A 27,347-nucleotide genomic window follows, 5' to 3' on the forward strand; every position below is an offset into this window, starting at 1 on the left:
TCTTGAGATTTTTTCTATGGCCTAACATATGATCTATCCTAGAAAATGTCCCATGTGAACTTCAGAAGAATGTGTATTCTGCTGGTTTTGGATGGAATGTTTTGTATATGTCTGTTCAGTACCTTTGGCTTATAGTGCTGTTCAAATCTGCTGTTTCCTTATCAGTTTTCTGCCTAAATGATCCATTGTTGACAGTGAGGTACTAAAGTCCCCAAATATTATTGTTGCTGTTCATTTCTCCTTTTAGTTTTTGTTTATATCTGCTTTATATACTTAGGTGCTCCAATGTGGGCAAATACATATTTATAATTGTTATATCTTCTTGATGACATTTTTATCATTATAAGACTTTGTCTTTTTTGATCCTTTTTAGCTTAAAATCTATTTTGTCTAATATAAATATAGCCACCTCTACTTTCTTTGGGTTACCATTTGTTTGAAATATCTTTTTTTTCCTTTCATTCTCAGTCTATATGTGTCCTTATGACTAAAGTGAGTCTCTTTATAGGCAGCATATAGTTGGGTCTTGTCTTTTGTTTTTTTTTTTCCCCTCCAATCAGTTCTTCTACATCTTTTGATTGGAGAATTTATCCATTTATATTTAAAGTAATTATTAATAGATAGCAACTCATTATTGATATTTTGCTGTATTCTATTTTGTAGGTACTTTGATTCTTGCTTTCTCTCTTGCTGTCTTCCTTCATGATTTAATGACTTTCTGTAGCAGAATGTTTTCTCTTTATCTTTGGTGAATCTACTGTCAGTTTTTGCTTTATGGTTACCATGAAACTTACTTAAAATGTCTTATAGTTATAACATCCTATTTTAGGTTTATGAAAACTTAACTTTGATAGTATACAGAAACTTGATACTTTTACTTCTCCCCCACCTCACACTTTAGGTTACTTATGTTACAGTATACATTTTTTATATTGTGTAGGAAAAATTACTGTAGTTATGGTTATTTTTAATATATTTGTTTTTTTAACTTTATACAAGAGTTATAAGTGAATTATGTACTATCATTACATATTACATAATCTGACTTTGACTACTTAATTACCATTACCAGTGAATTTTACACATTCACATGTTTTTACAAACATGTTATGTTTGTTATGTTGTTATTGAGCATCCTTTTAATTCAGCTTGATGAACACCCTTTAGCATTTATTGTAGGGAGGTCTAGTGATGATGAACACCTTCAGCTTTTGTTTGTCTGGGAAAGTATCTCTCCTTCATTTTTGAAGGTTAGCTTTGCTAGATATAATATTCTTTTTCTTTCAATACATTCTTTGAATATATCATCCCACTCTTTCTTAACCTACAATGTTTTTGTTCAGAAACATATGGGGAGTTCCCTTGCATGTGATGAGTAGCTTTCTTCTTGCTGCTCTCAAAATTCTCTTTGATTTTTGACAACTTAATTATAATGTGTCTTGTTATAACCCTGTTCAGATTCTAACCATCTAGAGTCTTCTGGACCTCATAAATCTGGAAGTCCTTTTGTATCCCCAAGTTCAGAAGGCTGATAGCCATTATTGCTTTAAACAGACTTTCTGTCTCTTTTTAATTTCCTTCTGGGATTCCCATAATGTATATATTGTTTCATGTGATGGTGTCCCATAAGTCCCGTAGGCTTTCTTCACTTTTTTTCATTTTCTTTTTGCCCCTCTGACTTGATAGTTTCAAACGACCTATCTTCTAGTTCACCGATTCCTTCTTATGTTTGGTCGAGTCTTTTGTAGCTTTCCATTAGTCTTCAGTTCAGTCATTGTATTCTTTAGCTCTAGAATCTGCTTTTTGATGGTTTCTATTTCTTTGTTGATTTCATTTTCTTTTCCTAATTTTATTTAGTGATCTGTGTGTTCTTGTAGTTCATTGAACTTCTTTAAAGGGATTATTCTGAATTCTAAATTCTTTGTCAGACAGTTCATAGATCTGGGTTTCTTTAGAGTTAGTTATTTGAGATATTTTAGTTTCCTTTGGTGGTATCATGTTTACCTGATTCTTCATGATTCTTGATTCCTTGCATTGTTATCTGCATACTTGAGTAAGTGGTCTCCTCTTCCACATATTACAGTTTGCTTTGGCATGGAAAAACCTTCACCAGTTAGCTCAGCTTAGGGTACTGGATGGACTAGTTGGTAGTATTCATGGGCAAGCAGGGCTTGCTATCAATCTAACTGAGTGAGGCCACTGCTCAGGCTTTAAGGCCAGGGGGGATGGTACTGGCTGGGCTACACAGTTGGGTGAGCCTACTGGCTATGCTCAACATTCAAGTAGGACCAGTGGGTGGGCTGTCTGACTAGGTGGGGCTCCTGGCCAAGCTCCACTCGGGTGGGGCCACTAGCTGGGCTCTGCAATCACTTTCAGATGAACAAGATCAGAGGCTACCTTCCTTGGCAGGGTGGTGCCACTAGTTAGACTCCACCATTAGGCAGTGTTATGGGTTGAGCTCTGAAATAGCTCCTGGTCAGGAGCTCCTGGGGTCTCAGGTTGTGCCAGACCAGATGGTGCTGTGGGCTGGACTTTGTGTTCAGGTGAGGCCCCAGGCTGTATCCCAAAGTTAGGCAGGACCACAGGCTTGGCTTCACAATCAGGCAAGCTATTGGCTGTGCTCTGCTGTTGGCCAAGGTAACTGGTTGAGCTCTCTGGTCAGCAAGGGTCTCCAGCTGTATCCCACAGTTGAGTGAGGCTAGAGACTGTTCTATGGTCAGGTGGAATTACTGTCCAGGCTTCCTGATCAGGTGAGGCTGCAGGCTATGTTCAGGAATTGGGTAGGAGTATAGCCTGGGCTCTGTGGCTGGGCAAGACTGCAGGCTGGGCACTCTGGCTTGGTGGTATTGTAGGCTAGGCTTTGAGGCTGCCCAGGGTCATTTAAAGGCCAGAGGCTATGTTCAACAGTTGGGCAGGGCTGCTGACTTGGGTCTCCACTTGAGTGGGGCTATAGGATGGGGTCTGCAGCAGCTCAGATTCTCTGGTCAGGCTTCCTATAGGGTCAAGACTGAAGGCTAAGCTCAGCAACAGGGTGGGGCTATGAATTTGCTTCCCTGCCTGAGCAGGGTTCCATAGGTTCCATAGCCAGTCTGGCCCATTGAATAGGGATCCAAATCAGGCAGAACTGCCAACCAATATATTGTTTAAAACAATATTAAGATGTTGGAACACGGGATGCCTGGGTGGTTCAGTCATTAAGCGTCTGCCTTCGGCTTAGGTCATGATCCCAGGGTCCTGGGATTGAGTCCCACATCGGGATTCTTGCTCAGTGAGGAGCCTGCTTCTCCCTCTCCCTTTACTGCTCCCCCTGCTTGTGCTCTCTCTCTCTCTCTGACAAATAAATAAATAAAAATCTTAAAAAAAAAAAAAGATGTTGGAACACAGTGGATCCCTAATATTGAATATCCATCTTTGTTGTGTATAGGAGCTTTGTCATAGAATCAGTGTTGTTTTACTGGGGAAAGGAGTAGATAAATATTAAAATATTATAATTTGAGATATCAAAATAGAATCCATGGTTCTATGAAATACAAAACCAAATACCTGCCTCACATGCATAATCTGAGAATCAATCATGATGTAATCATTGTTTGGTAACAAATGTTGATAAGGATCTGCCATCTGTACTAACACTGAATGGAGACAGTCTCCAAGCTTCACTACTTCTTTCTGCAATTAATCATAAAACAAAGCAGGTCTAAGTACTTCAAAAGTCCTTAAGGCCCACCTGATGTAACACATCAAGATGTATTTCAAAGTAAAATTACATGTTGATAATATAAAATAATCCCCTTATTTGGATAAAACTAAATTTTCTGTTCTGCATGACTGTGTTTCACATGTTTTTGTAATAAATCTGTTTTTCCATGAAGGCAATGAAAATTCACTAATTTTTCATTTTCTTCAACAAAGGTAAATGCTAGTGAGAACTCTGAAAATCATGAACTCATGAGTGTTCATTTTCTGTTTACAATATGAAAAGCAAATAAAATGAAAACTTCTAGCTTTTCATTTTCCTTTTAAATCAAATATATACTAAAATACATTTAAACTGAATGTCTATTTATAAACCATAAAACATATTGTATAACATTAGTGTGCTGTATGTAATCAATTTAAGCTAGTGGGACAAGGGTCCAAAAGGAAAGGCTAGGCAAATAATTAAGGCAATTCTAGAACAAATAGCAGCAAACAACATTATTAGAGGCATTCATTCATAACCCCATTTGATCCTCATAAAAATTCTGTAAAGTAGGTATTATTTTTACATTTTTAATATTAACTGGTGAAGTTCAGAGAAGTTAAGTGATTTTCCAATAATTACACATCTATTAAGTAAAGCCTGGATTTAATCCCATGATTGCATTCTTTTTTGTGCCAGATACAAAATAAGACCCTTTACATTGATAACATAAAGTATTCAATATTCACAAAAATCCTGGAAAAATGATAATATTATCTCCATTTAATAAATGAAGAAACTGAAGATCAAAGAGTTTAGGAAACTTGTCGAAGGTCATAGAACTTGAAAGGTATTAAACCACAATTCAAATTCATAGTCATGCTTTTATTTATCTGTGAAGGAGTTCAGCTTTAAGAAACCTAAGATAGTAGTTAATGGGAGATCAAGAGAGATTTTTGTGTTTTTTTTTTTTGAGAGACAGAGAGAGAGTGCATGCGTGCATGCACATGGGAGGCGGAGGGGCAAAGGGAGAGAGAGAGAATCTTAAGCAGACTCCACATCCAGCATGGAGCCTGATGAGGGGCTCGATTTCACAACCCTAAGATCATGACCTGAGCTGAAATCAAGAGTGGGACACTTAACCAACTGAACCACCCAGGCGCCCCTCCAAGAGAGTATTTTTTAAAGGTAAAATGTCTTGAGTGTATTTACTCACAGGGAGATGTTGAGAAATGGCTCAAAAGCACTGATAAAAGAATTAACTTAGAACAGGAAAATTTCTTGTATTTTAAGGAAAAAGTGATTTGGGAGTATAGAAGGATTTATTTAAAATACACTAAAACTCTTGTAGTAAAGATATCACTAGTAGATGATGTGATGTATCTGTCTAGCATCCTATCTTGCTCTCATCTAGAATCAAATACCCTTTCCCTGTAGGGAGAAGCTGATCCAGTTCACTATCAGCAACAAGACGGACTCAAGACATGGGCCAAGCCAATCAGAATATCATACTGTCCTGGCCTCGTAACTGATTCAGGGATGGCAGCAGGTTCCCAAGATAGGCCAATCAGAGTCCTCCAGGGATCTTGTACCTTGGATTCTGTGGAAATCTTTTAGGAAAACTAAGAAGTAGCCCTGTTTCTCATTTCTTAAGTCCACTGGTGAAATCTTACCTTAAACCTATCTTTTCTGGGGGATTGCAGTAAAGGATTTGTAATTTTTAAACTTTACTTCATTTTTAAATGCAACCCACAAAAATGCATAAAAGTTAAATGTATACTTTAATAAATAACTTGATCATAAAGTAAAACCAAATAATTATAAAGACAAGTGTAACTACCACCCAGGTTAAGACAGAATACTTTCAATACTCTTGAAGATCCCTGTATGTCCCGCCCCAATCATGACTACCAATTTGTCAAGAAATCACTATCCTGACTTTATCAATAATCACTTCATTGGTGTTATTTATATTTTGCATCTAGGTAGCATCCTACAAATAGAATTTAGTTTTGTCTGCTATGGAACTTTATATGAAATGGATCATACCAAGTGATATCAAGTATACTTTGCTTTCTTACTAAACCTTATGTTTGTGTGATTCATTAGCATTAACTTATGTAGTGTAAAACATTCATTTCATTGTTATATAGTGTTCTACTATTAAATATATCACAATTTTTCCATTTTAATGTCTAATTACAATTCTAGTATTAAACATTCTAATAGTGGACATTGAGTTGTTTGTTATAAACACTGATCCTGGGACAATTCTAATACACAATTTTTGGTATACATGTGCGTAAATTTGACTAGGATGAGTATCTACGAGTGGAATTGCTGGGTATGCATATCTTTGTCAGATAAAGCCTTTGGTTTCCAAAGGAATTGTGCCTAGTCACAGTGTTTTTTTAAAAATTCAATAATTTTAAACATTCTGGATTATCCAAAAATAATCCTTTCTGCAGTTGGAAAACTTCCAAATGCCCATAGTAGTATACATACAGTAATTTAACCTTAAAAAGGAACATGATTTTCTGAAGGTCAAGGAAAGTATATGTTCCATAAAAAAATTTAAAACTTGACAGTAAATATGTTAGAAAAATATACTGAGTTAAAAATTATTTAAAATATTTTATATGATTTTTAGAATAAATGAAATATATAAAAGGACATTATTTATTATATTTCCAAATAAGCAATGATTAATACTACAATGAGGATATTACTTATCTGTGCTATAACATTCTTCACCAACTATAAAAGATAAATTTCCTGTAATTCTATCAATACATATAATAGCAACTACTGTGATAAACTAGTTTTCTACTGCTTAAAATACAAATTACGAAACTATTATCAAAGCATCGGGAAATTTTCAAGCACCAAGAGAGCTAATTATTTCTTAAAACTACTTAGACAATGGAAAACCTTAAAAATTCTAAACTTTTGTTTTTGAATACTTTCATTTTTGATCTTTCTTTCCTCGTAGGCAGTGAATGTGAAATATAAATGACCATGGGGGAGGAAAAGACAGCATCCCCAAAAGAATCAGGTTCTGACAGTGATTAATATGGAGCTGCCAAAGGATGTCTGGCAGCAGAAAGAAGCAACTGCTTATGTAACCGATAAAAAATTAGTAACACCCCTAGAACTTGAGATAGTGTATTTGATGAATTATTTCAGCTAGACTGTATTCTTCTACCTGTTTAAACCATAGAGAGAAAAATATGAAAAAGAAAAAAAATTACAGTTAATTTCTCTCATTAGAATTCATTAATGGATGGGTTGATCAGTTAATGGAATATGCTGATTAAAAGAATTATCGCAGGGTGCCTGGGTGGCTCAGTTGTTACGTGTCTGCCTTCGGCTCAGGTCATGATCTCAGGGTCCCGGGATTGAGCCCCAAATCGGGCTCCCTGCTCTGCAGGAGGCCTGCTTCTCCCTCTCCCACTCCCCCTGCTTGTGTTCCCTCTCTGTCTGTCAAATAAATAAATAAAATCTTAAAAAAAAAATTACCGCATATACTCTCAATTAAAAATTACAATAATATGTTTCTCATTAGCACTATGCTGAATATTAGTGAAACTTTCCTCAAGGCTTCTGAAGGTATTTCTATATTTCCAGTTATTTTTATAAGCCATGGCAAGAACTGCATAATTCTATTATTGTAGAAAGTATGAGAAACTGGACTGAATGTCTATCCATCTTGAGACATAGTTCGAAAGCAGTTTTAGAGGGCTGACTTGGCATGTGATCCTTACAATATGAGGGTAGATAATGCAGAAAAAAATCCTAGGTATTGGAGTTTTCTAGTTATTTGGATTACCGACTTTTTTTTGTGGGGAAGTATTTCCGAATAAATATGAACTCATACTTAACTAACCCTCTGTTAAATCTGAGAACAGATATCTTAGAGAGATGTTCTTCTAACTTAAGTTTTTTTCCTAAAGATTTATTTATTTATTTATTTATTTGAGAGAGAGAATGAGATAGAGAGAGAGAATATGAGAGGGGGGAGGGTCAGAGGGAGAAGCAGACTACCTGCTGAGCAGGGAGCCCGATGCGGGACTCGATCTCGGGACTCCAGGATCATGACCTGAGCCGAAGGCAGTCGCTTAACCAACTGAGCCACCCAGGCGCCCCTTCTCACTGCAGTTTAATCAACATATTGTAATGTGTTTAACAAGGCTACAGGTCCAAAATGCTAAACTGATATATGCAAAGATTACTTTGTGGAAGACAAAATTTCACCACCCATGGCTTCCACTTTGGCTTCTCATCAGAGTGATTAGAGGAAAGGTGATTCTGAAACTTGGTGAACACACTCATGTCACTGGGTGCAGTCTTCAGCCCCCTGCATAAGAGAGCTGACTATGTTAGACACTAGGTCGGTTTAGTAGCAGAACAAGGGCCCTGGGAATTTGTGGCCATAGAGTGCTTGATTAAAGGAATCAAGGGAATAACAAGAAGATGGGCCAGGGAGATGTCAAAGAAAGAAGGATAACAAGGAAAAGATCAAGAAGACCATAAACAGATGATAACGCAACAGAAGAAGAAATCAAAGTTAAATAAAGTGATTTTCACAACAGAACCATTGTATACATTATCATTAAATCAAGTTATCAGAATTAGGACCGTGAATTTACTATACTCACTCTTCATTTCCAGAATGCAAACTTTTGCTTTAAACTTGCTCAACCTCTTTGCTGCATTTGACGGAAGACACTGCTTCCTCCTTACTGAAAATCAGAAATTCCCCAGGAACTCCTGTTCCTCATCAGCCCTTTAAATATATGGAATTCCTGGGCTCTGGAATTCTATTTCTTTTTCTTAAATGATCTGATCCACTCTCGTGACTTCAGCTATGGTTTCTCCCTCAGCATCAGTCTCCAGCATCCACCTTGTTGGTGGACAGCTTCACTCAGATGTCCCCAAAATATCCCAAACTCAAAGAATTCAAAATAAAATTCATCATCAACTCCTAATCATGTTTCTCCATTCAATCTCAATGGATGAATTTTCTATCTGAACTAAAAATGCCATAGGTCAAAGAAAAAAAAAATACCACAAGTCATCCAGTCACCAAAGCTAGAAAAGTAGACATGTTACTTTTGACTTTTCCTTTGTCAATCCCTTCGATAAAACTTACCAATTTTGCCTCCTGCATGTTTCTTTTTTTTTTTTTTGGCACTTTTAAAATTTTTTATTGTTATGTTAATCACCATACATTATATCATTAGTTTTTGATGTAGTGTTCCATGATTCATTGTTTGTGCATAACACCCAGTGCTCCACGCACAATGTGCCCTCTTTAATACCCATTACAAGGCTAACCCATCCCCCCACCCTCCTCCCCTCTAGAACCCTCAGGTTGTTTTTCAGAGCCCATCGTTTCTCATGGTTTGTCTCCCCCTCTGACTTACTCCCCATCATTCTTCCCCTTCTGCTATCTTCTTCTTTTTCTTTTTTCTTAACATATGTTGCATTATTTGTTTCAGAAGTACAGATCTGTGATTCAACAGTCTTGCACAATTCACAGCGTTCACCATAGAACATACCCTATACAATGTCTATCACCCAGCCACCCCATCCCCTCCCACCCCCCACAACTCCAGCAACACTCAGTTTGTTTCCTGGGATTAAGAATTCCTCATATCAGTGAGGTCATATGATACATGTCTTTCTCTGATTGACTTATTTCACTCAGCATAACACCCTCCAGTTCCATCCATGTCGTTGCAAATGGCAAGATCTCATTCCTTTTTATGACTGCATAATATTCCATTGTATATATATACCACTTCTTGGAGTGATGCTGAGCACTTTTTCATGTGTCTGTTGGCCATTTGGATGTCTTCTGTGGAAAACTGTCTGTTCATGTCTTCTGCCCATTTCTTGATTGGATTATTTGTTCTTTGGGTGTTGAGTTTGATAAGTTCTTTATAGATTTTCTCTCTTTTTCTCGGCCTCTCTATTTTCCATCATTTTGTCTTCTATATCGCTGATTCTCTCTTCTGCCTCATTTATCGTAGCAGTTAGTGCCCCCATTTTTGATTGCACCTCATTAATAGCCTTTCTGATTTCGACCTGGTTAGATTTTAGTTCTTTTATTTCTCCAGAAAGCGTTTCTCTAATAACTTCCACGCTTTTTTCAAGCCCAGCTAGTATCTTTAAAATCATGATTCTGAACTCTAGGTCCGACATCGTACTAATGTCCATATTGAGTAGGTCCCTGGCTGATGGTACTACCTCTTGTTCTTTTTGCTGAGGTGATTTTTTTCGTCTTGTCATTTTGTCCAGAGGAGAATAGATGAGAGAACAAAATGCTAACAGGTTAACAACGTCCCCAGCAAATATACTCTATAGAAATCAGAAAAGACCTGAAACCAGGGGAAAATAAAGGGAAAGAAAGAAAAAAGAGAAAAAAAAAGAAAAGGTAAAAACAAAAACAGAACAATACAAAAAAAACAGACTATGATCAAATATGATCTGGCTAGTGCATAGATCAGTGCCACACATTAGATTTTGGGCATATTTTGGTCTGTTAGAAAAAAGTACCTCCTAAAATTTTAAAGGAAGAAAGACTTATATATGTACAAAATAAGGGTTGATACAATGAAGGGATGGAAGATGACTGTAAAGATGAAAAGTATAAAAGATTTTATAAAAGGAATTGATAAGATAAAAAGTTGTTTGAAAAAAGAGAAGATTTAAAAGAAAAAGAGAGAATGTCATCAGTCAGGAGACTAGAACAAAGCTATACACTAGTGATTTAGGGTATATTTTGATCTGTTAGAAGAAACTGTATCTCAAAATTTTAAAGAGAGAACAACTTATATATATATGCCAAAAAGAAGGGTAACTACTATGAAGGGATAAAATATGACTCTAAAGATGAAAAATAAAAAATGTTTTTTTAAAAAAGGGATTGATAAGATATTGGTTGAAAAGGGGAAAAAAAATTTTTTTAAAAAGTTAAAAAAAATTAACTCTGAAAAACTAATGAATCATGGTAAAAAAAAAGCCATGAATTCTATGTGCAGTATTCCCCTAGCGCTGGCGTTCTCCCATTCTCCTTGATCAGTAAACTCGGTCTTGGCTTGCTGGCTGTTCCTGCTATCTTCAGGGGGAGGGGCCTGTTGCCGTGGTTCCCAATTGTCTTTGCCGGAGGCGGAATTGCCCCGCCCTTGTCGGTCCAGGCTAAGCAACCTGCTAGGATTTGCTCTCAGGAGCTTTTTTTCCCTGCAAGCTCTCGGTACAGCTTTGGAGGACCAGAGTGAAAATGGTGGCCTCCCAATCTCCACCCGGAGGAGCCGAGAACTCGGGGCCCTTCTCCTCAGTGCGCCCCCAGGGAAAAGCAGTCACTCCCGTCTCCCTGGTCTCCTGCGGCACTCCATGCTCACCCGGCCTGTGACCGGCCGTTTCTATCTCTGGCACCCGACCCCGTGTGGAGTCTCCAAACCCAGCAGATCCCTGCGGTGCGCTCCTGCACCGCTCCTCCCAGGGGAGGAAGGGGAATCTCCCCAGATCTGCTGCTTGTTGGGTCCCTGCTGGAGGAGCAGTGGCCCAACTGGGCCGCGGATCACGGTTTATGGCAACCCCGAGCTGAGAGCCCGTGCCTCGGCTCTGTCTCTGCAGCTGGCTTCCCTGTTCCAATACCTGGGAGTTCTGCTGCACTCAGGCACCCCCGGTCTTTCTGTGACCCTAAGGGTCCTGAGACCACACTGTCCCGCGAGGGTTCCACCCCCAGCTTAGCCACTGGAGTGAAGTCTCTCAGCGGAGCCGACTTCTAAAAGTTCCAATTTTGTGCTCCGCAGCTCTATCACTTGCCAGAAGCGGCGGAGGCCCCCTCCCCCGCCGTCTATCCTCCCGAATATCGCCTCGGATTCACTTCTCCGCACGTCCTACCTTCTAGTAAGTGGTCGTTTCTCTGTTCAGAGAGTTGTTGCTACTCTCTTCTTCGATCTCCTGTTGAGTTCGCAGGTGTTCAGAATGGTTTGATCCCTATTCAGCTGAATCCCTGAGACCAGACGAAATCCAGGTCTCCTACTCCTCCGCCATCTTCTCCTGCATGTTTCTTAATTAAGCTTCTTTTTCTCTGGGTCTCAACATCTCTCATTAGGTTGATATTTCCTAACTGGTCTCTCTGCTGCTGCTTGTCTCCTTTAATTTCACCCTCTACAAGGGTATAAGAAGAATTTATCTGAAATGAATATCTAACTGTCCTTCCCTTGCTTCAAACTGATCAATGGCTCCTCTCTAGCTTTAGAATAAAGCCCGCCTTTCTTGACATGATTACAGAGTCTTTATGATTTGGTCCCTGCCCATCTGAACATTTTTATCTCATACCTGTCTTTGCATACATTTCCTATAGTAACTGAACAGAAACTGTAATTTCATACTGTTCCCTTAATATGCTGGGACCTTTTGTGTTTCCATATATTTGCTCATGTTGTTCCTCTTATTTAGCTATCTCTACTCCCTCCCTTTTGCAACCTCAATTATTTCTGTCTGGGCAAGGATACCATCTCCCCCAGAAAGTCTTTCCTGAAAGTTCCGGTAGAGTTGGGTTGGGTAATTCTCCTCTCTATACTCTTACTCTGTGTATTGCTTTTACTTGGCACACTCTACGTTTTTTAGTGAACATCAGGAAAATCAATAAAGACACGTCAAAAGGATAAAAATAATAAGTATGTGCCTACAGTACTTGTGCCCCATTCTGAGGCCTTTGAGAACACAAATGATAAATTATTCATATTTGTAATCCCACTTCTTAGCTTAGTCCTGACAGACTGATGATCAGTAAGTGTTCTGTTAAATGAAGGTGACTAAGAGGAAAAAGAGTATACAAAAATAAATCGCAGAAAAGATAAGACTTCCTTGCCGTATTCCTTCATAATGGTTCTAGTCCTGCTTGTATCTGAGCAGTTACATTGACTTCTTTAATTCTAGAGGGTTCTCATTAAAAATAACTCCAAATAAGCAATTTATCTCCTTCTTGTCAGCATTATTAATTCAATTGAGAAACTGTCCTGTATCTGACATCAGATCTCTTTATCACCAAAGGTACCTTTTAAAAAAGATGTGCCATGTGTAATCTCCATCAGATAAGTAGAAAATAGGAAGGAAGAACAAAACCAAGTAGAAAATAAAATGAACTTGGCAGCACCATGCCATTTATCACATGGAAAATTACTCACATGCAGCAGTAATACAGCAGCCAGAAAAGACTGTCCTTGACAGTACCCAATGTCTTCATCGTAGACAGAGTAGGCCTGGAGAAAAGATGAAGAGAAAGAAGTACTATAAACATTCACAGATTTTAACATAAGTTAATATCAGGCTGCTGCCTGATCTTGACCCTGAGCTGTCCATCACAATTTCAGTGATACTTCAACTTAAATGTGTGAGTCATTAGCACAGTGGGATCCCCCAAAGATGTTGCACAGTTCCTAAAGCAATTCTAGATGTCCCATTATCCCCAGGTTCATCTTTAGAATCTGGAATAAAGAGATGCTCAGAGCACCTAATTTTAAAAGCTCCATTATGATTTGTAGAGGGTGGGAAGGTTCTAGAGTTGATGTGGGAGTTCTAATGCAAAAACAAACATCCCAACTGTGCTGTTTGAATCCTGGACATGTATCCCATTCCATGGATCCCAATCTATGTGTTGTGCTTCATTTCAGTGAGGGATTTTCCATTTCATGTGCTTAATAAAATGCATTATGATTTTGTGAGTATAAAAACTGTCTCTGTCCAGGGCAGTGATTATTAAAGATTACTAGGAAGAGTTACCACAGGGAGGAGGCTAAGTGTGGTAGCTTCCATATGCCAAGGTAGTCAGAGTATGGGTCTGGAACTACTTTTTTTTTTTCTAAAAAAAAAAAAAAAAAAACCTTTCTTAAAATAGAGTTTGTATCCAGTGAAATGCATACATTAGTCCTTGAGTTGGGATTTATAAGTACATAATTACATTTACGTAACTGCATCGTTACAGAATATTTCCATCATTCCACAACGTCCCTCATGCCTCTTTGCAGTCAACCACCTCCACTCCAGACAACCACTGGTCTGATTTTTATCACAATATATTATTAGCTTTGCATTTTTAAAACAATCTTATACAAATGCAATCATATAATATAAACTCTTTTGTGTCTGGCTTCTTTTACTCAGTATAATGTTTCGGAGATTCTTCCATGTTGTTGCATGCATCAGTAGGTCATTCCTTTTCACTGATGAGTAGTACTCCACTGTGTAAACATACCACAATTTGCTTATCCTTTCTCCTGTTGAACATTTGGATTTTCTCATGTTTGGTTAGTATGAATAAAGCTGTTATGTATACACAAGGGTTTTTTTTTTTTTAATGGATATAGGTTTTTATTCTCTTTAAGTAAATACCCAGGAGTGGAAGTTCAAGGTTTAAATGATAAGTGCATGTTTAACTTTATAACAAATTGCCAATGTGTCTTCCAAAGTGGTTGTAACTCAAGCATTACACGTATAGCAGCAAACTATGAGTACTCACTGCTTCACATCCTTGTCAATATCTGATACTGCCAGTCTTTTTCCTTTTATTAATCCCTGTGGTTTTGATTTGCATTTCCCTGAATGCTAACAACGTAGAGTGTATTATCATTGCTTTTAGGCAATTGATATATATTCTTTTGTGACTGTCTCTTCAAGCTCTTGCCCATTTGTTTAATTAGGTTGTTTGTCTTATTACTGTTGATTCATTGGAGTTCTTGATACATTCTGTTCACGAATCCACTGTCAGACATATGTGTTGTCAGTATTTTCTCCCTGTCTGTGCCCTGCCTTTTCACCTTCCTAATGGTGTCTTTTGAAGTACTATTGTTCTCTTTTAACCTTCTTCTGCTAATGATGATATTATCACACTCTCTTCTAATGAGAGAAAAATTAGATCATGGAAACATTACCTAATGAATCTGAAAGGAGCTTTTTCTTCATTATCACCAATTTCCAGAGCTCTGCCTAATTTTAAAAATTGAAAGATGCATTAGCATCCTTTTACTTATTTAATTTTGATTTATACAGTTATAGTTCTGATTGCTTAATTTGTACTTTTATCCAGACCTCATCATGGATGTGTACATTAGGGGTTGGAAGAAGAGTTACAGAGAGAATAGAAAAGGAACAAAAAAGGAAGAAAGAAGCAAAAGGTTCTAATACTATCCCAATTTGAAGCATTCCTGATAGTGCTCCGTCACTACCTTTTTCATGAAGAAGGAACTCTGGGATTTGTTGATGAGAGAGCATGTTACATGAATGATGAATATATTTTCAAGGCTTCCCCTCCCCCATGAAAGATGCCAGTTAAGGATTCCTTAAAACTATGGATCTCCAAAAGCCAGTCATGCTTCATCAAACCTGACATCATTTTAACCAATGTTTGATCTATTTACAGCGGTATATTTAATGTCTATTGAGAAGTGTGCTGTTTATATGCTCAGCATATAAGTCCAACAGAAAATAAAGGTCCATGACACATCAGACAGAGAAGGTATGAATTCAGTGACTCCAGAGACTAGTCTCTAATTAGAGAGCTCAGGATGAAAGTACAGATCAGATATGCAATGATCTTACTTTCTACTTGTTTTACGGTTTTAAGTTAGAAGCAAAAATGACCTTCCAGAGGCCATCTACTAAATTGATTTTATAATTTCCAGTTTAAAAAACAGTGTTCTAGGGGCACCTGGGTGGTTCAGTCAGTTAAGTGTCTGACTTCTGCTCAGGTCATGATCTCGGGGTCCTGGGAGCCAGTCCTCCATCTGGGGGGTCTGTTTCTCCCTCTGCCTTTCCCTCTGCCCCACCACTACTCGTGCTTGCGCTCTCTCTCTCTCTCAAATAAATAAAATCTTTAATTAAAAATAAAATAAAATAAATTAAAAACAGTGTTCTAGCAAGTTCTTTCCCTTGGAGTTTTTCTAAGCACCATTTGGCTTTAGTCTAAGCCTTCTCTAACTGAGGTGAACTGAATCCTTTCCCTCTATTCAAAACTTGCTCCTCTTTGCACCAAACCTCTCCCCATTCCTTACTTTAATTGCATCTCTGGCCAGATGCCTGCTCACTCTGACTTTTAAAAACTACCTGGGTTTTAAAACCACCACTTCTGTAATGGAACAGTAGCTCCTACTGGGCCAACCTTCCCTCTGGCAACAAACTTAAACTATATCTGGACAAATACATAACAACAGTTACCTGAAAACATTGATGAACTAAACGAAAGCAGTCAGAAACTGGAGTGGAGAATAAACTAAGAAGAGGGGAATGACACTGGGTAAAATTCCCATTCTTTATGGCTTTTACTGAAGAGCAGTGATACCACATTGGACAGCTAAAACTTGGACATAAAACTGCAGTGTTATTGGCTTGAAGAACCAGAGAACAGATTAGGGTAACAGCTAGAAAGTGAGAGTGGAAATTCTGGAAAAAGGAGTAACAGAAGAGAAGCCGTTACTATACTTACAGTAAAATTACAATATTCAAGACAGTATAAAACTGATACAAGGATAGACAAAAAAATCAGTAAATAATAAAAAGTCTAGAACTATAAGCACACTTAAAAAGTCATTTGATTTCCACAAAGTTACCAAGATAATACAATGAGGAAAATAAAATTGTTTATACATGGAAACATGTAAGTATATGAAAATTGTTTCAATGAATGTACTCAAAAAGTTGGATATCCATATGGGGAAAATAAATGAACCTTGATACCTACCTCACTTCATACACAAAAATTAATTTCAGACTTATCACAGTTCTAAACATAAAACTAAAACTATGAGGCTACTCAATGAAAACAGAGTATCTTTGTAACTTGGTTAAGGCAAAGGTTTCTTAGGACACAGAAGCACTAACTATAAAAGAATTAACTGATACAGTACACATTATAAAATTTAAAAAACCTCCAATGATGAAAAGACACTGTTAAGAAAATAAATAGGTAAACCACAGACTGTGAGAATATTTGCAAACATATCTGGAAAAAGTCGTGCATCATATACATAAAGGACACCTACAACTCAATGTCAAACAACTCAAGTTTAAAAACAAAAGATTTGAAGAGACACTTCACAAAGGGTTATCTATGAATGACCAGTAAAAACAGCGCCAAGTGTTCAACATCATTAGTCAATATATTAAAATGAAATTAGAGCCACAGTGAGACATTAGTACATAGCCACCAGAAACTAAAATTAAAAAGACTGGTACATCTAACGCTAGTATCCTTGGATTCTCAAACATTGTTGGTAGGAGTATAAAACAGTAAAACTACTTTGTAAAATTTTCTGACAGTTTTCTAGAAAACTAAACATACACCTACCTTATGACTCAGCAATTCCACATCTATGTATTCATCCAAGAGAAATGAATGCAAATGTATACAAGAAAGACTGATATAGGGCTAAGACACATTTCTAGCAGCTTTATTTATAATAGCCCCAAACTGTAAGCAGCCTCAGATATCCCTTATCAGGAAGTGTATAAATAAACTGTGGTGTATTCATACAACGAAGCACTCCTCAGCAACAAAAAGTAATGAATCACGTACACCTGTAACATGGAAGAATCTCAGAACTATTATGCTGTGTGAACTACATCTTACATGAAAATGATTCTCCTCTGTGGGTCCACTAATATAAAGTTCTATAAATCAAAGCGATAAATGGTTAAAAAAATCAAAACAAAGATTGCTTCTGGGGGAAGGGTCAGGGATTAACTGTGAAGACATGACAGAACATCTATGTCTTGGATTACACAAGTATATGCATTTGTCAAAATTAATGAAATGGCACTCCTAATATTTGTGTACTTCACTGAAAGTAAATGGTACCTACAAAAGAAAACTGTTAGCAAATACTGAGCTCTAGCTAATAATATACATGTTGCACTATTAGGCATAAAGACATACAAAGGCAATTTTGAAATGCCTTAAAATATTAAAATGGATTGATTAATTGAACAGAAGGGTAGATGGATCGATAGGTAAGTGACAAAGAAAATGTAACAAAATATTAATTGTAAAACCTAGGTGGTGGGTTGATGGATGTTTCCTGTACAGTTCTTTGTACTTTTCTATATATTTGAAAATTTTCATAACAGTTTGGGGGGAAAAAAATCTTTGGCTGCATTCTGTCTCTTTGCTCTGAACTATAGACTACTTTTCTGGCTGGGTTCCCAAGAGTACTTCATATTTTCATTCAGCAAGTCAATATTTACTGAGCATCTATTCTGTAATCAAACATTGCACTTAGTGAGGCGGATGCAGTGCTGAAAAGATACTGTCCATGCACCTCAGCTCAGAGTCTTGTAGAAGAATTCGGTATGTACAGTGAAAAGGGGCACAGTGAGAGAAGTGCTGACAGAGAGATGGAAGCTCAGAGGGAAAGGGTGAGGAAGTGTCCTCATGAAAGGAGAGTTAAAGGTAAGGAAGATATCACAGACAAGGTGATGTCTTAATCTTACAAAAAAAAAAAAAGAAAGAAAAGGAAAGAAAGGGTGGGACCTACCCTCCCCAATGTGCTATGGTGAGCGCTGTGAATTGTGTTAAGACTGATGAATCACAGACGCGTACCTCTAAAACAAATAATACACTATATGTCAAAAAAAAAAAAAGATAGTAGGAAGGGAAAAATGAAGGAGGGGGAAATCGGAGGGGGAGACAAACCATGAGAGACTATGGACTCTGAGAAACAAACTGAGGGTTCTACAGGGGAGGGGGGTAGGGGGATGGGTTAGCCTGGTGATGGGTATTAAAGAGGGCACATATGGAATGGAGCACTGGGTGTTATATGCAAACAAGGTATCACGGAACACTACATCAAAAACTAATGATGTAATGTATGGTGATTAACAAAATAAAATAAAATAAAATAAAATAAAATAAAGTAAAATAAAATAAAAAAATAAAATAAAATAATAAATAAAATAAAATAAAATAAATAAAATAAAATAAATAAAATAAAATAAAATAATAAAATAAAATAAATAAAATAAATAAAATAAAATAAATAATAAAATAAAATATAAAATAAAATAAATAAAATAAAATAAAATAAAATAAAATAAAATAAGAAGGATGGGACCAAAATTGCTGCAAACTTGGCCTCACATTCTTGAAGGAAGAATATGGAGATTGTTTAGGCATGCTGCAGGGGAAAGGCATGTACAAAGGCATGAGAGAGCCTGCCCTCTTTATTATGTGCCAGATGCTGCACTAAATGCTCTTGCATGTTCTCAGTCCTCACAAAGTTTATGAGATAAGTGAGGTTTAGAGAAGGTAATTAACTTGGGCAAGGACACAAAGCGAGAGCCAGGATTTGAACCCAAATCTGTTTGAATACATATGTACCCTTAATACCTGTATTATATCACTGCTATAGACTGTGTTCCTCCTAAAATACGTATGTTGAAACCTAATCCAAAATGTGATGGTACTAGGACATGGGGCCATCAGGAGGTGATTAGGTCAGGAGGATAGAGCTCTCATGAATGGGATTAGTGTCCTTATAAAAGAGATCCCAGATGAAAGATCTTAATGTGAGACAGGAATCCATCAAAATCCTAGAGAAGAACACAGGCAGAAACCTCTTTGACCTCGGCTGCAGCAACTTCTTGCTAGACAAGTCACCACAGGCAAGGGAAACAAAAGCAAAAATGAACTATTGGGACTTCATCAAGATAAAAAGCTTCTGTACAGCAAAGGAAACAATTAACAAAACTAAAAGGCAGCCTACAGAATGAGAGAAGATATTTGCAAATGACACATCTGATAAAGGGCTAGTATCCAAAAGCTACAAAGAACTTACCAAACTCAACACCCAAAAAACAAATAATTGAATAGAGACATTTCTAAAGAAGACATCCAGATGGCTAACAGATACATGAAAAGATACTCAACATCACTAATCATCAGGGAAATACAAATCAAAACCATGATGAGATACCACCTCATACCTGTCAGAATGGCTAAAATTAACAACACAAGAAACAACAGGTGTTGGCCAGGATGCAAAGAAAGGGGAATCCTCTTGCACTGTTAGTGGGAATGCAAACTGGTGCAGCCAATCTGGAGAACAGTAGGGAGGTTCCTCAAAAAGTTAAAAATAGAACTACCCTATGATCCAGAAATTACAATACTAGGTATTTACCATAAAGGATACAAACATACAGATTAGAAGGGATACATGCACCCCAATTTTTATAGCAGCATTATCAACAATAGCCAACTATGGAAAGAGCCCAAATGTCCATTGACTGATGAATGGATAAAGAAGATGTGCTACATATACACAATGGTTACTTAGCAATAAAAAAAAAGAAAGAAATCTTGTCATTTGCAATGACGTGGATGGAGCTAGAGTGTATTATGCTAAGCGAAATTAAGTCAGTCAGAGAAAGACAAATACCATAAGACTTCATTCATATGTGGAATTTATGAGACAAAACAGATAAACATATGGGAAGGGGGAAAAGAAAAAACGGAGAGACAGAAACAAGCCATAAGAGACTCTTAACGATAGAGAATAAACTGAGGGTTGATGGAGGGAGGTGGGTAGGGGATGGGCTAGGTGGGTGATGGGTATTAAAGAGGGCACTTGTTATGATGAACACTGGGTCTTGTATGTAAGTGATGAATCACTGAATTCTACTCCAGAAACCAATATTGTACTGTATGTTAACTACCTAAAATTTAATTTAAAAAAAGAGAAAGAGATCTCAGAGTGTTCCTCTTTGACCACATGAGGACACAGCAAGAGGACGGCCATCTATGAACCAGGAAGCAAGCCCACACCACACACTGAACCTGCCAGCACCTTGACCTTCTCAGCCTCAAGAACTATGAGAAACAAATTGTTTAAGCTACCCAGTGAATGCTATTTTTGTTGCCGCAGACTGAAGAGACCAAGGTAATCACTTAGATTCATTCTGTGCAGAATTATTCTTCTTGGACATTTATGTATTTGGGTCCATCGAAGATGGGAGGGCCTATCTTCTGATTTGCCATGGGGCTCAACAGAGATGGGGGATAAGAATCCATAGTCACAAGATAAATGACATTTCTTAATAACAATGCTTAATCTTTTTCAATCCATGACTTCTGTGTTTAGGGAAGGGGAACTTTTTTTTTTTTTTAAGATTTTATTATTTATTTCACAGAGAGAAGCACAGTGAGAGAGGGAACACAAGCAGGGGGAGTGGGAGAGGGAGAAGCAGGCCTCCCGCAGAGCAGAGAGCCCGATGCAGGGCTTGATCCTGGGACTCTGGGATCACAACCTGAGCAGAAGGCAGATGCTTAATGACTGAGCTACCCAGGCACCCCAGGAAGGAGAACTTTTAATTTATTTATGTGATATATTTATTAACATGCTAACCACAGACTAAAACTTAGACATAAAAAAAAGACATTTGTAGGGCTTAATCTAATTGGTGGTAACATTTATATATGAATGTAAGTTCTTTATCAAATAAATATGGAAAACACTTGATTTTCTTTAAGCGAGTAACTGTTATCCATTGATGGGATACTAACTTTGAAAATAATTTTCCACAGGGTTGTGAGACCTTTACCAACCCCAAACAGACAAAATAGTCACTACTGCTCTTGAATTACCTTAAGGTCATTAGAGAAATGTTTAGTTTTACAGCTAAATTATGCCTACTAATTGATCTACAATCCTTTCTCCCAAAACACATAAACCATTACTAGGTTGATGCAGGAAGCACAGAATAATATTTCTCTTTTGTCCCAGAAATGGACAACATACAGTACTATTTCATCAGAAAAGCACACTTATAGGTAAAGAGGAAGGAAGCTCAGATTCACAGGAAAAATGAAAAGGAAATCAGAAGATGTTCTCTAAGACAGAGAGACTGCTAAGTGGACATGCAAGAAATGATCAAATTTCTAAAACAGATCCCCATGTAGCTCTTGGCATTGCTAAGGCAACTGATACATTTGCTGATTTACTGGCTACTGATAGACAAGCTGTTTCATCTATTACCTACAATGAGCTTCTGCCAACATGAGATCAAAACAAACAAATCAGCCCTTGTATTGTTCCTGCCATCAACAGCCCTTAAATGAGTGTGTCAGGGAAACAATCAAGTATAAAATATGTGGAAATAAATTTATTTACAAACTAAAAAGAGATCTGTTCTCATCCAATCTTAAAAGACAAAAAGAGATACCAAGGAAAGACTATTCTTAAGTAATGCCACAATAAACTAAATAAAAAGAGAGCACAGAATGACAACAATCTTAAGACACCTGGCTGTCTAAAAGAAATCAGGGTAACATTTAAAGCAAAGATTATTCAATATAGTACTTACGAATACAAGTGGCTGACAGGACCTTGGCAAGATGACGGAGGAGTAGGAGACCTAAATTTCCTCTGGTCCAAGGAATTCAGCTAGATAGGGATCAAACCATTCTGAACACCTATGAACTCAACAGGAGATCGAAGAAAAGAATAGCAACAATTCTCTGAACAGAAAAGCGACTGCTTTCTGGAAGGTAGGACGTGCGGAGAAGTGAATCCGAGGCGATATTCGGGAGGATAGACGGCGGGGGAGGGGGGCCTCCGTCGGCCACTTCTGGCAAGTGATAGAGCCGCGGAGCACAAAATCGGAACTTTTAGGAGTCGGCTCTGCTGAGGAACATCACTCCAGTGGCTAAGCGGGGGGTGGAACCCTCGCTGGGACAGTGTGGTCTCAGGACCCTTGGGGTCACAGAAAGACCGGGGGTGCCTGAGTGCGACAGAGCTCCCAGGTATCGGAGCGGGGAAGCCGGCTGCAGAGACGGAGCCGAGGCGCGGGCTCTCAGCTCGGGGTTGCCATAAACCAAGATCCACGGCACAGTCGGGCCACTGCTCCTCCAGCAGGGACCCAACAAGCAGCAGAGCTGGGGACACTCCCCTTCCTCCCCTGGGAGGAGCAGTGCGGGAGTGCACTGCAGGGATCTGCTGGGTTTGGAGACTCCACACAGAGTCGGGTGCCAGAGATAGAAATGCTCGGTCACAGGCCAGGTGAGCAAAGAGTGCAGCTGGAGACCGGGGAGACAGGAGTGACTGACTGCTTTTCTCTGAGGGCGCACTGAGGAGTGGGGCCCCGAGTTCTTGGCTCCTCCGGGGCAGAGACTGGGAGGCCGCCATTTTCACTCTAGTCCTCCAAAGCTGTACAAAGCTTCCAGGGAACAAAAGCTCCCGAGAGCAAACCCGAGTGGATTATTTAGCCTGGACCAGGCAAGGGCGGGGCAACTCCGCCTCCATCAAAGATATTTGGGAACCACCGCAACAAGCCCCTCCCCCAGAAGATCAGCAAAAACAGCCAACCAAGACCAAGTTTACTGATCAATGAGAATGGCAGAACTCAGCGCTAGGGGAATACTGCACATAGAATCCATGGCTTTTTTCCCATGATTCTTTAGTCTTTCAAAGTTAATTTTTTTAATTTTCTTTTTCTTTTTTGGGGGGAATTTTTCTTTTTCCCTTTTTCAACCAACATCTTATTAATCCCTGTTATAAAACTTTTTTATTTTTCATTTTTAGAGTCATATTCTATCCCTTCATAGTAGTTAACCTTATTTTTGATACTGTATGTATATATGTATATGTGTGTATATATGTGTGTGTGTGTGTATATATATATATATATATATTTTCTCTCGTTAAAATTTGGGATACAGTTTCTTCTAAAAGACCAAAATATACCCTAAATCTCTAGTGTCTGGCTTTATTCTAGTCTCCTGACTGATCACATTCTCTCCCTTTTTTTTTTAAATACTCTTCTTTCTTTTTTCAACCAACTTCTTATCAATTCCTTTTATAAAATCTTTTATAATTTTCATCTTTATGATCATATTCCATCCCTTCTTTGTATTTACCTTTATTTTTCTACATATATAAGTTTTTCTTTCTTTAAATTTTGGGAGGCATTTTCTTATAACAGACCAATATATGCCCCAAATCTAGTGTGTGGCACTGATCTATGCACCAGTCTGATCATATTTGATCATATTCTGTTTTTTTGTTAGTTTGGGTTTTTTTTCTTTTTTCTTTCTTTCCCTTTCTTCTCCCATTTCAGGTCTCTTCTGATTTGTTTAGTATATATTTTTTTAGGGTCGTTGTTACCCTGTTAGCATTTTGTTCTCTCGTACATCTATTCTCCTCTGGACAAAATGACAAGACGGAAAAAATCACCTCAACGAAAAGAACAAGAGGTAGTACCGTCTGCCAGGGACCTAATCAATATGGACATTAGTACGATGTCGGACCTAGAGTTCAGAATCATGATTTTAAAGATACTAGCTGGGCTTGAAAAAAGCATGGAAGTTATTAGAGAAACCCTTTCTGGAGAAATAAAAGAACTAAAATCTAACCAAGTCGAAATCAAAAAGGGTATTAATGAGGTGCATTCAAAAATGGGGGCACTAACTGCTAGGATAAATGAGGAAGAAGAGAGAATCAGCGATACAGAAGACCAAATAATGGAAAATAAAGAAGCTGAGAAAAAGGGAGATAAACAACTACTGGATCACGAGGGCAGAATTCGAGAGATGAGCGATACCATAAGACGAAACAATATTAGAATGATTGGGATCCCAGAAGAAGAAGGAGAGAGAGGGGTGGAAGGTATATTGGAGCAAATTGTAACACAGAACTTCCCTAATGTGGGGAAGGAAACAGGCATCAAAATCCAGGAGGCACAGAGAAACCTTCTCAAAATCAATAAAAATAGGTCAACACCCCGACATCTAATACTAAAACTTACGAGTCTCAGAGACAAAGAGAAAATCCTGAAAGCAGCTGGGGACAAGAGATCTGTAACCTACAGTGATAGAAACATTAGATTGGCAAAGGACCTATCCACAGAGACCTGGCAGGCCAGAAAGGACTGGCATGATATCTTCAGAGCACTAAATGAGAAAAATATGCAACCAAGAATACTATATCCAGCTAGGCTGTCATTGAAAATAGAAAGAGAGATAAAAAGCTTCCAGGACAAACCCAAACTAAAGGAATTTGCAAACACAAAACCAGCCCTACAAGAAATATTGAAAAAGGGTCCTTCAAGCAAAGAGAGAGCCTAAAAGTAACATAGACCAGAAAGGAACACAGACAATATACAGTAACAGTCACCTTAAAGGCAATACAATGGCACTAAATTCATATCTTTCAATAGTTACCCTGAATGTAAATGCGCTAAATGCCTGAATCAAAAGACACAGGCTATCAGATTGGATTTAAAAAGAAGACCCACCGATATGCTGTGCGCAAGAGACTCATTTTAGACCCAAAGACACCCCCAGTTGAAAGTGAGGTGGTGGTAAACCATTTACCATGCTAATGGACACCAAAAAGCTGGGGTGGCAATCCTTACATCAAACAAATTAGATTTATACCAAAGACTGTAATAAGAGATAAGGAAGGACACTATATCCTACTTAAAGGGTCTATCCAACAAGAAGATCTAACATTGTAAATATCTATGCCCCTAACATGGGAGCAGCCAATTATATAAGGCAATTAATAACAAAAGCAAAGAAACACATTGACAACAATACAATAATAGTGGGGAATTTAACACCCCCCTCACTGAAATGGACAGATCATCTAAGCAAAAGATCAACAAGGAAATAAAGACTTTAAATGACACACTGGACCAAAGGGACTTCACAGATATATTCAGAACATTCCATCCCAAAGCAACAAAATAAACATTCTTCTCTTGTGCCCATGACACTCTGCAGAATAGATCACATCCTAGGTCACAAATCAGGTCTCAACAGGTACCAAAAGATTGGGATCATTCCCTGCATATTTTCAGACCACAATGCTTTGAAACTAGAACTCAATCACAAGAGGAAAGTCAGAAAGAAGACAAAAACATGGAGGCTAAAGAGCATCCTACTAAAGAATGAATGGGTCAACCAGGAAATTAAAGAAGAATTAAAAAAATTCATGGAAACAAAGGAAAATGAAAACACAACTGCTCAAAATCTTTGGGCTGCTGCAAAGGTAGTCCCAAGAGGAAAGTATATAGCAATACAAGCCTTTCTCAAGAAACAAGAAAGGCTTCAAATACACAACCTAACCCTACACCTAAAGGACCTGGAGAAAGAACAGCAAATAAAGCCTGAACCCAACAGGAGAAGAGAAATAATAAAGATCAGAGCAGAAATCAAAGAAATAGAAACCAAAACAACAGGAGAACAGATTAACAAGACTAGGAGCTGGTTCTTTGGAAGAATTAATAAGATTGATAAACCCCTGGCCAGACTTACCAAAAAGAAAAGAGAAAGGACCCAAATAAATAAAATCATGAATGAAAGAGGAGAGATCACAACCAACACCAAAGAAATACAAATAATTATAAGAACATATTATGAGCAACTATATGGCAGCAAATTAGATAATCTGGAAGAAATGGAGGCATTCCTAGAGATGTATAAACTACCAAAATTGAACCAGGAAAAAATAGAAAACCTGAACAGACCTATAAACACTAAGGAAACTGAAGAAGAAATCAAAAATCTCCCAACAAACAAAAGCCCAGGGCCAGATGGCTTCCCAGGGGAATTCTACCAAACATTTAAAGAAGAATTAATACCTATTTTCTGAAACTGTTCCAAAAAATAGAAATGGAAGGAAAATTTCCAAACTCATTTTATGAGGCTACCATTACCTTGATCCCCAAACCAGACAAAGACCCCATCAAAAGGAGAATTACAGACCAATATCCCTGATGAACATGGATGCAAAAATTCTCACCAAAATACTAGCCAACAGGATCCAACAGTACACTAAAAGGATTATTCACCATGACCGAGTGGGATTTGTCCCTGAGCTGCAAGTTCATTCAACATCCGCAAATCAATCAAAGTGATACAATACATTAATAAATGAAAGAACAAGAACCATATGATCCTCTCAATAGATGTAGAAAAAGCATCTGACAAATTACAGCATCCTTTCTTGATCAAAACTCTTCAGAGTATAGGGATAGAAGGTACATACCTCAATATCATAAAAGCCATCTATGAAAAACCCACAGCGAATATCATTCTCAATAGGGAAAAACTGAGAGCTTTCCCCCTAAGGTCAGGAACACAGCAGGGATGTCCACTATCACCACTGCTATTCAACACAGTATTAGAAGTCCTAGCAACAGCAATAAGACAACAAAAAGAAATAAAAGGCATCCGAATCAGCAAACAAGAAGTTAAACTCTCACTCTTTGCAGATGATATGATACTGTATGTGGAAAACCCAAAAGACTCCACCCCAAAACTGCTAGAACTCTTACAGGAATTCAGTAAAGTGGCAGGATATAAAATCAATGCACAGAAATCACTGGCATTCCTATACACCAACAACAAGACAGAAGAAAGAGAAATTAAGGAGTCGATCCCATTTACAATTGCACCCAAAACTATAATATACCTAGGAATAAATCTAATCAAAGAGGCAAAGAATCTGTACTCAGAAAACTATAAAGTACTCATGGAAGAAACGGAGCAAGACACACAGAGATGGAAAACCTTCCATGCTCATGGATTGAGGATCAAATATTGTGAAAATGTCAATGCTACCTAGAGCAATCTACACCTTTAACGCAATCCCTATCAAAA

General features: G+C 37.9%; 1 protein-coding gene across 3 annotated transcripts in view; it reads right to left on the reverse strand.

The window, feature by feature from the left end:
• Positions 1 to 27,347, reverse strand: part of RABGAP1L (RAB GTPase activating protein 1 like) — a 754,336-nt gene that overhangs the window by 260,295 nt on the left and 466,694 nt on the right. For all 3 annotated transcript variants that reach the window (XM_028122981.2, XM_028122980.2, XM_088017005.1), the window contains one exon: positions 12,886 to 12,960. In XM_028122981.2, coding sequence (XP_027978782.1) covers positions 12,886 to 12,960 — 75 coding nt within the window. The remainder of the gene's footprint in view (positions 1 to 12,885; positions 12,961 to 27,347) is intronic.

The sequence above is a fragment of the Eumetopias jubatus genome, unplaced genomic scaffold, assembly GCF_037043125.1.
Source record: "Eumetopias jubatus isolate StellerSeaLion01/CBP00866 unplaced genomic scaffold, mEumJub1_p1.0 scaffold_12, whole genome shotgun sequence".
Lineage (NCBI taxonomy): Eukaryota > Metazoa > Chordata > Mammalia > Carnivora > Otariidae > Eumetopias > Eumetopias jubatus.